A 13,563-nucleotide genomic window follows, 5' to 3' on the forward strand; every position below is an offset into this window, starting at 1 on the left:
GAAAGTATGTTATCTATCCGTCAATATAATGCTTCTTGCTTAAGAATGTCGGTTTAGTTTAATTCCCTGATCATATGCAATCATACAAGAGTCCAACCCATTCAAAAAAGAAGTTAAAAAACTGCCTATAAATATTTGCGTTCTTGTCGTCGGAGGTTTTACTACAATTTGCGATTTAGGAACATGCCCGGGGAATTATATATCTTCTGAAGGCTGTTGGCGTACTCATTAAATCATCAAATAAAAGCAAGACTAAGACATATATTCATAGAAATTAGTTTTAAGTTCCCCTGTCGGTTCAACAAGAAGAGGATGTTATTGAGCAGCCAGTAACAATGATGTTTCATGCAACACTTGTACAAGTGATCGTTCATCATATTTATGAGAATCAAAATTTTATTCTACTGTTCAATTCAACTCAGCATTTCCATAGAACCCACCATTGGAGAAGCTGGATGACGTCCCTTGATGAAATCAGGATAATTGACATTGACAGTACTTGAGGCGCCAGAAAAAGGAACACCAATGGGCCTACTAGCCCCTACTTGTTCCAGAGTTTGCACTTGTTTCTTTAAGAACTTCACGTAATGTATTGCTTCGTCCAGCATAGAAGCCGTGTCCATTTTCGTCCCGCCGGGAACTAATCTCTGCAGAATTCTGATCCTCTCGCTTATCCTTTCCCTTCTGTGCCTCGCCGCCACGCTCTGAGGGTCCTTCGAAATCTTCACATTCCTCCGCTTCGGTGGCTTCACTGATTCTGGGTCTATATGAATGGGCTGCATCACCGCTATCCTGAATATCATTTCCCTCATGGCCGCCATTGAATTCCTCTTGTCTGAAGCGCAGGGGAAAGTACATGGTGTGTTGGTACTATATTTATTTCTGAGCCTCGTCGGAGGAACACCGTCGGATTGAGGTTGAAGAAATGATGACGGTGCCATGGGTTGTTGAATAATTGGAGTGTTGATGAAATCAGGAGCCTCGTTAGGGTTGAGGATTGAAGGGAGAGTAGTGGCAGCAATATTACCGGACTCATCAGCTTCAGGGTAATCGGTGGGATTGTTAAAGAAAGGATCACAGAACTGATCAGCTGGAAACTTCTCCATTTGCATCATCATCGACATCATGTCCATGCCGCTGCCTTCACACCCTGAAGCTTTGTGCATGTCCACGTCCAAGATAGACATGGAGGGATGGCAGGAGGGAGGTTGGCAAAGAGGGAAAGAGAAGGAAAAGAAAGTGGAGAAGGTCGAAAGGAGCAGGGTATGGGGATAAGAGAAGCCAAGGTTTGTGATTGTATTGTATGATGAGAAGGAGAAGCAGACTGGCTGAGAGTGATAAGGGAGGAGATAGAAGAATGAATAAAATAGTGAGAAAGAGCAGAAGATTGCAGAGAGGATTATTATCTCTGAGACCGACCAACAATCTAGCAGGAGTGGGAACCCTTTTTTATAGCAACTTGCGCCTCTCTGTGTTATCTATTTGAAAGCGAAAATGGGAAAATATCTACAGGTGAACGCTCATTTATGATTGATCTCAAATTTTATTTAGTTGTCGCCGATAGAGACCGCCCAACATATGTGTAGGTTCCCCTCCTCCTTCATCGCCGATCTTATTGGCTTTGTGAAAGGTCAAAGCTCAAGGTATATAAAATCAATGGCTGAACGTCGGTGCATGAACATCAACTTCGTTTTCCTGTTGACTCACAGACAAAAGCTCTTGGCTTTGCCATCAAAATTTTCATTTTCAAAGATAAAGCCCCAAGTAGACCCACTCTCACATGACATTTGTCAGAGAAGCTTTGGAAGAGAGAAAAAATATATAACATTTATAATCTTGGCATCCAAAACACCTTGGTCACCGGCGAAAGGTGCCGCAGAGATGAGATAGAGTGAAGTGGACCCAACCCAACAACAATCAATATGAAGATATTATATAAATATAGATACAGATGAAGGAGAAGAATCCAAAAAAAGGCAAGAAGTTCGGGGTTAGATCTCAACGAATCACTGCACTCTGGGTGGGTACACTTTTCTAGAAGTGAATTGGGAGGTGGCGGTGAGAGGCGTAATTGTGGACCCTCCTTCTGCACTAATTATACTGCCGCATACCCAGTATTCTTCTTCATCTTCCCCCATTTATAACTAATCCCAATCAACTGTGCATTATTTTGCATCTTCGGAGCTTATATAAACCTGTGCGAGCTTGACACATAAGTGTCTAAACATAATAGATCAATCAAAGTAAAGTCTGAACTCTGAACCCACCCACCTTATTTCTCCTGATCGAATCCGCTTTTGTACCTAACTGATTTGTTCTGCTCGATTAAAATCCAAATCCAATGCGCTATTTGCCATGAAAAGTAGTGATACGCTGCTATATATTTATTTGTGTTTGATACGAATCCTTCTATTATTACCAAGGCCAGAGCACTACGCACTGGCTCTCGTGGATTCGTGCATTGTACTAATAATGCTCTGTTGAATGTTCAGTGTTCGGCGAACAATAATACATGTATTAGAAGAAAAGTTTAAAACCAAAGCAATGGCTTCTGGGAGGAAGGGCCGGACCCATTTGAGAGTGGAAGACAACATATGCTCCGTTTGTCCAAAAAAAAAAAAAAGGATGAACTCATGATCAAGAGAGATTTTATATCGACGGTGGGAGAGGGATCAGGATTCAGGAACGTCAAAAGAAGCAGGAGTGTTGTGATATGATAAAATAATGAAAAGAGGGGGCAAGCAGAAAAGTAGTTAATTATGCTTGCACAAAAGTGGTCCCATGCCTGTGAGGCTGTGACCTCCGTTCATTATCCAGATCATGATTTATCCGAATTTAATTGTGATTAAGAAATGGATTTACTTATTACGGCAACGGCCAAACTGGAGAAAGAGGCTTTTAGTTTATTGTGTGTCCTGTGCTTTCGTATCCTAGGGAGATCGCAGTGGGTGAAGGGACCTCTGGTAGGAGAAGAAAAGGAGACGTACAGATTGACAGTACGAAGTTAAAGGTCAGAGGAAGTGTACGAATTTCTGAAACTTTGGTGCGCAGGGACTTGTGCAAAACCTGACAGGGATTTACGAAGCAGCAGGGTCAACCCTAACAAGAGGTTGAACTGTTGAAGTGAACTTGTGGTTCCCAAATTAAGGGGGTCGTTTAAGGTTAATGAACACAAATCTTTCAGATTTGATGATTCGGGCCCCACCCTCGGCTTTGTCTTTTCCCATTTTGGTTAGGTTATGGTGCCTTTGAGCCTTTTAAAAGTAAATTAATCACATTATTGATTGAAATCTTCTCTTCTATTTCTACTCCATGCTTTTGCTTGTTTTTATTAATTGTGGTCTTTTGCTTTTGATTCTCATTAGTTTTGTTCTTTTTTTAAAGCAAGTTCTGATGAGTGATGTTGAATCAGCTTTTCATTTTTTTTTTCAAAATTATTTTTTTAAAATATTATCTTGAATGAGAATTATTTTGTTAATGATAATACCATATGATTCGGTCTTACAGGAAAACTCTTAAAAATTTCTCACACGAAAGTTTTTAGACATATTAAAATTGAATAAAAATTTTAAAAGTGAGAGGTTTTCCTTGACTTTCATATGGATCACTCATCAGATGAGAAAGTAAGCTAAAAAATCCCGATCAGCAAAGCATAATCAATAAATATTTAATGTAAAAAGCTGTTCATAAACAAAATTTACATTTTGAACTTTGCAAAAAAGAAAAACATAAACATATATCGGTAATAAAGGCTAAAGACAGGGACACATGAACTAAAAAAAAAAAAATCAAATGATTGTCTTGTAAAACATTTGCATGCGTGGCCAGAAAAAGAACTGCATAGAAATATAACTCAAAACAACCAAGAAAACACACACGCACGCACACAACTTTCATGGTGTGAAGCGGTTGAAATTATTGAAAATCTTAGGATAGGACATTGCCTGGGCAGCTAACGAATCTAAGAGCCATGCTTGCGAACTTCCAAAATGGAGCAGCATCATTTTTTTAGGTGGTTGGATATGTTTATGTGTGGAGGAATGGACGAAGTCAGAAAAGCAGTGAACCAAGTTGATTTTAACACCGGGTACTGGATAGAGCAGGCTTATGATGGAGCCAACCTTCACCTTGGGTATGGCTGAGAATTGAAGCTTCAATGCTGTCTTCGTCTTCAATATTTGACACTTGCCGTGCGGGAACCATCCGCCAGCTCAACCAATGTCCAATGACATAACGAGTAAGCAAATTGTGTGGCGCTGCCTTCGACGATTAGAATCGCAAGGATAGTAATCTGACTTCGTCCTCTGCAACAAACTTGGGTGAATTCATGTGCGCTCTCTGTTACTCTGCTCATTTCTAGACTCTAGTTTTTCATAAAAGTATTTGATATCATGGGGTTAAATTAAGTGAGTAATTCTCAATCAACGTTCACAGAGTTCAATCCATGTCATGGCCAGTTGGTGGCCTAACGTCCAGATTGAAACAAGAACAAATTACTTCAAGGCAGCTTCTCTTCTCGCTCCCTCCCTGTCTCTCGTTTGAGCAGCTTTTCCTCTCCATTCTGGTTGCTTGCGGACCAATATTAAAGAGGTGGACGGAGATAGCAATTTAGTAATTTTATGCAGTTAAGGTTTTAAATTCATGCCGCAGGAGATTCATATCTAACTGCCGTGCCAGTTCCTCTTCATGCGGCTGTCCACGGACAAGAACGAAACCCTCCTCAAGGATGAGGTGCTGCCTCCCTGGTCGGGCTCAATACTGAAACAATCTGGTTCCCCCCTCACTCCATAAAGCCCACGTTCCAAAGTTTTTACCTAAGCCGAAGTTAAAAGTGGACTATATATAATCCATCAGGAATTGCTCCGGCCAAATTGCCTGCTTACTTTTAATCATAGGATCAGTAAAACTTTTCGGGGCCCATCTAGAAGTGAAACAGACCATGGTCCTCGATATCTAAGGTAAGAGATGATCCAAGGCCATATGGGCCTGAGAATGGGCCTAATTGATGGAGTATGGGCTGAGCCTGGGACCCAGAAAATCCTGGCGGCCGACTTTATGGCATCTAGGCTGACCTTGGAGAATATGCTGCCGCCGTGACGGAGCGGTAGCGATCCAAGAAGCTATAGCTAAAAGTATATTCTGAGCACTAACCGAAAAGGAAAAGAAAGCGTAGATTCGGAGTGTGCTGGTAAAGTTGGACCATGGGGTTGGTAATCGTTGGCACCAACCTGCTTGCGATTTGGATTAGAGCAGTGTTGAGAAGAGATGGAGTTGTTAAGATTCGGCGCACTCATCGCGAGGAAAGGATTGTCTTCCAGATTTGTGAGACAACTCATCCAGTGACATTACCACGCAAGAAGCTGAATAAAAGAGTCTCTCGTATATTATATTGCAGTGCATGGTATTCATAGAATGCTTTATCGTGTGCGGCTGATCTTATAAGATGTGCCCAGCAAAGCGTTATCTTAAAATAAATAAATAAACATGTTGCATCCCCGAACCGTCCAATTAGTCCTTGAAGTGAAGTGTAACTATAAAAAAATACTACCTCCTATCCTTAATATAAGAAGAGTTAGATGATTAATTTAGAAATATTAAAAAAATTAATTAAGTTAGTTATCTGTAACAAATGTATATTGATTTTCTTAAATTACTTATATTCAATCATATATATTGAAACCAGTAGAAATACTTTACAATCAATAAGAATATTTTTCAAAACACATTATAAATTTAAAAAATAAAATAAACTGAAATCTTATATTTTAGATTTTCAAGTGTCAACTAACTCCTATATTTAATAAAAAAAAGATAGTAATGAAGTTGACAGTCCAAGTGCATGGATCCTTAATCCGAATGTGAGACGGCCTTATTGGAAAAGGATGGAGTCAGCTGGGAGAGGAGATCATAATATTTAGATTTTGATATGTGCCATTTCGCAGGAAGCTGGCCCTAAACGGGACCGGGAAGATTCAAATCTTGTGGTAGCAGGTGATGATGATATCATAGCGTCACCAGGGAAAAAGGAAAGGGGCGTGGAGGGAGAAAAGGGGTAAAACACAACCCAGGGACTGAAAAGTAAGAGGGTGGAGGTCAAATGAGAGCTGACATTGGCTGACCAGTAAACGGTTAAAGATGAGGATGAAAATAGGAAGGGAAATAATGGAGGATCAGGATCAGGAGGCGGCATGCGGTGGGAAGCCCCAGAACACGGTGAACGAACCATGAACCTGGACTCTGCTTAATTATGGTATGAAATGCGAATCTTCAATGCACCTTCCCTGTTATGAAAATGGTCAAACAGTGATTCTGACCGTGTCTAGTTGGGTACGTACTCCCCCCCCCCCCAACTTCCCCAAACGCCACACTTTCCACCAATCACAACATAGGAATTGGGCTGCGCTGCTCAACCCACCAACTTGATGATCTGCAACTAAATGCCATCATTCATAGTTTCCAATAAACAAATAAAAATCAGGGGCGTGGACAGCTAGTGCGTGACGCACGAGGCAAAGCAAATTAAGTGGAGACGCGATGGCGGAGGCCGGAGGGTCAGAATCGAGTCATGGGCCCGGCCAAGCCCTGCGAGGTGGCCCCGGGCCGGACCATGAGGCGGGCCCGGAAGCGATTCCCTGTATCGGACCACTCGCTCTCTCACGTGTCACACGATATCGCCGTTGGGAAAGGGACAAAATTCCCCCACCCCGGGCCCCGCAAAGTTTGTCGTGTTTGTGGCTTCTCAAATTGACTCGCAGCTGCAGCCAAACGTTGACGCTTCCTTTTTTCCTGCTTCTCCCTTACTTTGCATTTTCCCCAAATGAGCCTCGTCACGTTGGCTTCGCCATCACTCGGGCGTTCTAAAATTCTACTTTTACCTGGAAGGGAGGAACATCCCACCAAGACATACAAATCACAAGTGCCGAAATTAGGAATCGGGGGAGGAGTAGTTGGGACGCACGTGAGGCCGGGGGGGTGGATTTGGGGTTCTCGAAATTGGGGCCACCAACTTGGTGGGGTCAGAATGATGAGAAATGAAAGAGCGAAAGGGGGTGTAGGTAGGGGGCAGGCTGAGACCGCATGCATGCAAGTACTTGTTGGGGGACTGGGTAGATTAGGTAGTTACAGTGTTTGGGTGAAGGGAGGGTGGCACCAGAATTCACAGCTCCTCTTTTGGCGTCGCCCAATTACACTCTCTAACACGAATCATGTTTCATGTTTGTATTGCTTATACTCCTTATGATTCACATGGCTCTGCCCCTCCCTCCTCAACCCAGCTACTTTTCTTGTTGCCTCCCCAATCCTATTTTAATTTAATTATTCAATTTTAAGCATAAAAGATGTTGCCTGTTTCAAATTGAAATGCAAGTATGAATGGACAGTTAGCGTGTTACGGTGAATTCAGAGGCAATAAGATATACTAGGCATATTCCTTTCCTTTTGCTTTCGCCAGCGTGGATACAGGGCACATTGTGTTTTTAAAAACACAACAATAATAATGGAATGGGGGGAGAGTGTTGGGGAGAGTGAGCAGCGATCCCTGAATTGTGGCGGTTGAATTACAGTTAACATAGCAAGTGGGCCTCTGAATTGCCGTAACTTGTCAACCAATGACTCTTGACTGCACTCATACCCGCTGTCCTGGGCGGCGCCGCAATTCTCACTCACTTCAACACACCGCATGCCCGCCAATTTATCTAAGCTAAATCCCGCTCATTGCTCCTCACGCTTACCTTTCCCACTTTACCCATGACTCCGTGTTTACCAGGACCATATTACTCTGATTCTTTTTTTCTTTTTCCACCTGCATATTACCCTGATTCTACTCCTTTTATCCACCGCATACACATGTTTCTGATTAATCCACCTACATCAATAAATATAATTAAAAGTACTTAAATTGTCATGAAATTATTCTCCATATTATCCTTATTAATCACACTAAACTCCATATTAATTTCTCTTATTTCACCATTCTTATTAAATATGGGTATATGTGAAGAAAAAATATTTAATACCCATTAAAACTATTAAATTATCTTATAAAAAAGGCCAAAAACATTCCTTTTAAAACGACTTCTCATAAAAGCATATTTCGTCAAAAAAAGAAGAAGAAGAAGGAATATAGTTTATTATCGGGAGATAGATAAGCTATTTAGTTAAGGGCAGTTTTTAAAAAATAAAAATAAATTGTAGAATTTCACATAAATTTAATTATTATTATTTTGTAATTGTGATTCTCCACTTTGTAGGCTGTTGGGGATGATGAAGAGCACAGCGTGTTTGTGTGCCTTTAATTGCGACCGTGAAGATACGTAAATCACAGCCGCTCCGGCTTGATCAGGAATGGCATGTTCGCATCATAAATATTCGAAGGAATCAGCGTAATCTAGATTTACTCCGAACCAATTAATGATGATGATAGATTCGCAATAGATTTCAGTGAGTTGCTTTTAGTTGTCAGCTAGTGATCATATATTTTATTGCAAAATTCACGGGATACAAGAAGATGCAAACGAGCACAGCTTTCGTTCAGACCAATCGCTTGCCCAGCGATTTTTATCCCATGAATTGCGATAATATATACTCTGCTGTTTTATTTATAAGACAGAAAAATAAGATATTTTTTATCATGTTTATAAGATACTGATATTTTTTTTTACATAAATATACGGTTTTATTCTTCATTTATTATTGTGTTGACTTTGTTTATATAAATTATAGTACATATTAAATAAGAATAAAATTAAAAAGTTCTTAAATTTTAAATGAGAATTAATAAAGTATAAAAAAAATTTTGGTATGTGTAAAACATATTAAAAGTGACTTATAAACATAACAAATAAAATATATATAGTCTTCTAACATCGATTAATTATTTAAGGTGGTTGCTTTGAGGCGGTCATTTCTCGAAAATCTTCAAAATCTTTAGTGGGAGCTGGTCGGTGATTGCTCTCGCATACGTAGACTATTAATTCTGAGTATTTTATGCAGAAAAACAAATATAAAAGAAAGAAAAGCGTGTGTGCGATTCGGTTTGTATGTTCTATAACTATAATAGGGAGATATCAATTTGTTGGAAAGGCTTAAAAAAAGAAAGAAAAGAAAAGGCCGAAGGGTGTGAGGCTAAGTAAGAATAAATACCTTTTCTCCTTTAGCATTAAAATAATAACTTACGTTTGTATATTTCAATTACAACACAATATTATATCAGGAAAAAAATCAATGTTTTTTGGTTATTAATTGTTTAATTGTAGGATGCATGTGGGGGGATCTTGTTTTGATGAGAGGACTATATAATTGGAGGCCACTTGAGAGGGCATTCGCTTCAAATCCGCCGGTGCTCATTGCCGCCCTCACATGCTTTACTCTTTGATTTCTTCCAAATTTTGTGGCCCATGCCTCCATTCTTTTGCTTTTCCCTCCCCCGCCCCACCCTCACATGCTTCCTCTTTCTCGCCTTTCTCTTTTCAATGTTCTTCTTCATCAATTAGAGCTCCCCCCCCCCCCCCAAAAAAAAGAAGCTGCACAAATATACACAACCCCCTCAATTTTAACTGTAGTTTATACATATAGAGATTTCATAATTTCATATTAGCCTCCCTAAAATTCTAAACGGTGGCTATTGACCGAGTCTGTTATGTCACCCAGACTATGCTGACTCTTGGCTATTGACAAAATAAGGGCATTTTTGTAATTTTATCCCGTTGTAAAATTAATGTGTGATTATTGACTAATCTAGCCTTGCAGGTTGAAGTAGGTTTTTTCTCCTCCGAAATAGGATGACATTATTGAATTATCCTTGAGGCCATGTTAGATGCCAAATATTATTATCTGTTTGAGATGCATGGGAAGCTTCGTTAACAAATTAACAATCATTATTTAACAGCGGGAGTCTGATCGTCAAGATTTGAATGCTTTGCTATTTAATTTTAAACTTTGGAAGGCAGGGAAGGTTCCGCACAACAGTCTTCTCCATGATTCAGTTAAGATATCTTTATTATCACACCCATAATTAAATATTGGGTCACATTTTCGGGTCGAGTACATGACAATTCACAAGTGTTATTCTGCATATGTAAAACCTAGATTATAAAAAATTACGAAAAACATAAAATTTATAGAAGTTGCACTGTTCAAAAGTCAATAACGTTATTTAACTTAAGAATCCATACAAAATTAACAACACATGGGATAAAAGATACAAATAAAAGCGGGAAATAGACTCGTATAAGGACCTTCCCTTTTTATTTTGGCAAATATGCAGGAGGTACCGCAAGACACTGACAATATTTATGCATCAATACATCCAACTTAAATGCACGTGTTTTGGCCAAAATAAAAAACATAAATGCACGCGTTGCGAGTGCTACACGATAATTCGACGGGACAAGCGTATATATGAAAACGATTAGAAATTTAAAACGCGGAGCTTGAAGTTAATCATGGGAATATTTTTTTAATCTTGGGTGAGAAAACGGGGTCAAAGATCCATTACGTGGAATATAAAAGATGTAAATCAGGGCATTATTAGATATTATTTATTTAAAAAAAAACCATTCAATTAATGGGGCTACTTTTCGTTTTTATTTTTTTGACGCCTCCTACCCATCAGATCTGAGCTGATCACTAATTAATTAATAAGAAACTCAGTATCAGGATCAACTTATTTATCACGTGATTTTATTTCTAAATCCAAACGATTATTTATATGTAGACCCATGATGAGCACCGTTTTAATTTGTGCATCTATTCTGCACCATTGTCCATTGGTTTTCAATACTAGTTTCTTTGTGGGACGCGACCGGGACACTAATCCGCCGACAAAAGCTTAGTTCTTGAGCAAGATAATTCAGTGATTGAATCCCACCAGTAATCAACAAGCTGATCCCCTGGACGTGATTAAGGGCGAAACTGTAGAAAAGGCATGCTGAATTAATTAGTGGACGCCAAAGTTAGAGCAGTTCAAAATGAATCCTAATTAGTTAGGCAAGAGAAGATAGATTTGCGCTGAAGGGGACCAATAGGAAGCAGACCAGTAACAGAGCGCGGCATGCGGGGTAAATTATGCGATGAGCTGTGGAGGAGTCCTACAGTAATGGGAGGTGTAAAAGATTAAAAGTCGAAGCCAAACTGAAAAGGGTTGAATTGAAAACAGATAAGATTCAAAGGGGTCAAGTGGCCAAATTGAATCAACTAATAAATCGTCAAAGTAAACACGATACCAAGTCCGAATGAGTTTAGGAGCTGCCCCAATATTGAATGGTAGTGAACAGTGAGTCGGCGAGGGAGAATTCGCGCGCGCGTCGCGCTAGAGGACACGCTAATTGAGCCAGATTAGGAAACTCAAACATCCCATTCCCTCGCCTATCACGTGCTTTAATTATGCCTTGCCTTTAGCCCTACTTCTTTCATTCCCCCTCCCCCACTATATATACATCTCCGTCTCTGACTCTGCTAAATTCTCAGCTACCTTATTAGTTTCATTCTCCTGTTTCTTCCTCACAAAGCCAAAATAACTCGTCTCCCGCAAATTCCATGGAGTGGGATCGAGGAGCGTCTCTTGGTACTGGAACCTTTGCTTCCGTTCACCTGGCCATTCCTAGAGTTATTTCTGCTCAATTTTCATCCCCTGCGGCCGTCAAGTCCGCTGATGTCTTCGCTTCTTCTTCCCTCCGGAACGAACAGGACGTATTTCATCGCCTTGGACCCTGCCCCCAAATCGTCAGGTGCTTCGGCCATGATTCTACCTTCGAAAACGGTGTTCAGTATTATAATCTGTTCCTGGAATACGCCGCCGGCGGCAGTCTTGCTGATCAGCTCAAAATTTGCGGCGGTCGGTTGCCGGAATCCGATGTCCGCCGATACACCAGGTCCATCGTTCGAGGACTCAGACATATTCACGCCAGCGGCTTCGTCCACTGTGATATAAAGCTTCCCAACATTCTTCTCTTTGCCAATGGCGACGTCAAGATTGCGGACTTTGGACTCGCCAAGAAGTCAGGGCCAGAACAGAGAAGCGAAGAAACCAAGTATGAGCTCAGGGGAACTCCTGCGTGTATGTCCCCGGAATCAGTAAATGACAATGAGTATGAATCTCCGGCCGATATATGGGCTCTCGGATGTGCCGTGGTGGAGATGGTCACCGGAAAACCCGCCTGGGATTTCAAGGACGGATCCAATATTTTCTCGCTGTTGATGCGGATTGGAGGGGGAGAAGAATTACCTGAAATTCCCAATGATTTATCAGACGATGGGAAGGATTTCCTTAGAAGGTGTCTGGTGAAGGATCCTAGAAAAAGATGGACGGCGGAGAAGCTCTCGGAGCATCCCTTTGTAGCCGACGAAACTGTTTCGTTAGAGCACGTCAAAGAACCGTGGACGTCGCCGAGAAGTCACTTCGATTTCCCAGACTGGGTTTCCAATACAACAACTTCTGCTCTGAATTCACCGGAATCTGATGACCGGTGTGAATGGAAATTTGAATCGTCGCGCCTATGCAGTACGTGTTCGCCGGAGGATAGGCTCCGGGAGCTGATGACGAATCAGACGCCAAATTGGTCGGAATCTGACAGTTGGATTTGTGTTAGATAGGAATTAGAATTTTTTTGTAGCCAGTAGCAGAGGTTGAGTGGCAGAACGGGGAGCGGATTTTTTCATACAATTCTTAAATGTTAATATCTAGCTGTAAATACTGAATACATTAAGTAATGGTGCTAATTTTTACCTCCATTGCTTGTGACCCTCTGTACAGAAATTTTTACCAGACCGCTTATTATAAGTTGTTATTCTAGTCGTATTTCGCCTCGCTTTTACTTTTTATTTTCCCCAACCTGGCCAGCCACCCTTTTTGAAAGAGTAAATTTCTTGTTTTTTGGAGGAGTCTGATACGGTTTCAAAAAAATAACAACGACATGATGATTGAGGTCTGAACGCATGCTTATGTGAACGAAAGGTTGAAATCAAGGTCAATCTAGATGCGTGCGCTTTCTTGTGTCGTTTATGGATGCGTCAAACCATCGAAGTTGGACGTGGTTGGGAAGACCCTCACACTTTTTGAAAATTCCCGAATTGGGAATCAATTGAGTTGGTTAGTCTTTAAATGCCATGTACGTGACGAAACAGGAGAGAGCTTCGTGGAGCACATTGGAAATAAACGATTCTGGTATATTCTCTCCCTGGAGTTCCCGTGATTCGTTGATTTGTGATTCCTTAAAGATCTTGGCATCCCAGGGTTGAACCCAGAATGTTGTTCCACTGGGAATTTGGGGAAGCTCTGGAAATTTAGAGCTCCCCCGAGAACATGCATCAGCAACAAAAAATTTCATAACCATTAATTTGTCTATCTGAATTTCCGATTCAGACTTCATTTTGTTTCAGTATAAATTTAACACGTCATAGGTAATTGAAATACTACTATTCAACATAGACAAACGCGACCGTATAATATTAAGATTGTGTGTGTTTTCAATATCAGGAAGGGGCTGTCTGTGATTAGGGGAGAAAATGAAGTTGGGTGGTGCGGCACTCCAGACTTCAGACGCCCAAGGAAGGACACCATCCTGA

At 40.8% G+C, this 13,563-nt stretch overlaps 2 protein-coding genes across 2 annotated transcripts; one reads left to right on the forward strand and one right to left on the reverse strand.

The window, feature by feature from the left end:
* Positions 1-336: 336 nt before the first annotated feature.
* Positions 337-1,261, reverse strand: LOC114746752 (transcription factor HEC2-like). Its single transcript, XM_028935026.1, has one exon. The coding sequence runs from the start codon at positions 1,185-1,187 to the stop codon at positions 414-416; it is 774 nt and encodes a 257-aa protein (XP_028790859.1). The 5' UTR covers positions 1,188-1,261; the 3' UTR covers positions 337-413.
* A 10,148-nt stretch (positions 1,262-11,409) lies between these two features.
* LOC114746756 (mitogen-activated protein kinase kinase kinase 17-like) lies at positions 11,410-12,758 on the forward strand. The gene has a single exon (XM_028935031.1). It carries the CDS (start codon positions 11,536-11,538, stop codon positions 12,589-12,591), a length of 1,056 nt encoding a protein of 351 aa, XP_028790864.1. The 5' UTR covers positions 11,410-11,535; the 3' UTR covers positions 12,592-12,758.
* Positions 12,759-13,563: the final 805 nt, after the last annotated feature.

Source organism: Neltuma alba, unplaced genomic scaffold (genome assembly GCF_004799145.2).
Source record: "Neltuma alba isolate B1F8T4 unplaced genomic scaffold, ASM479914v2 tig00005090_pilon, whole genome shotgun sequence".
NCBI classification, from domain to species: domain Eukaryota; kingdom Viridiplantae; phylum Streptophyta; class Magnoliopsida; order Fabales; family Fabaceae; genus Neltuma; species Neltuma alba.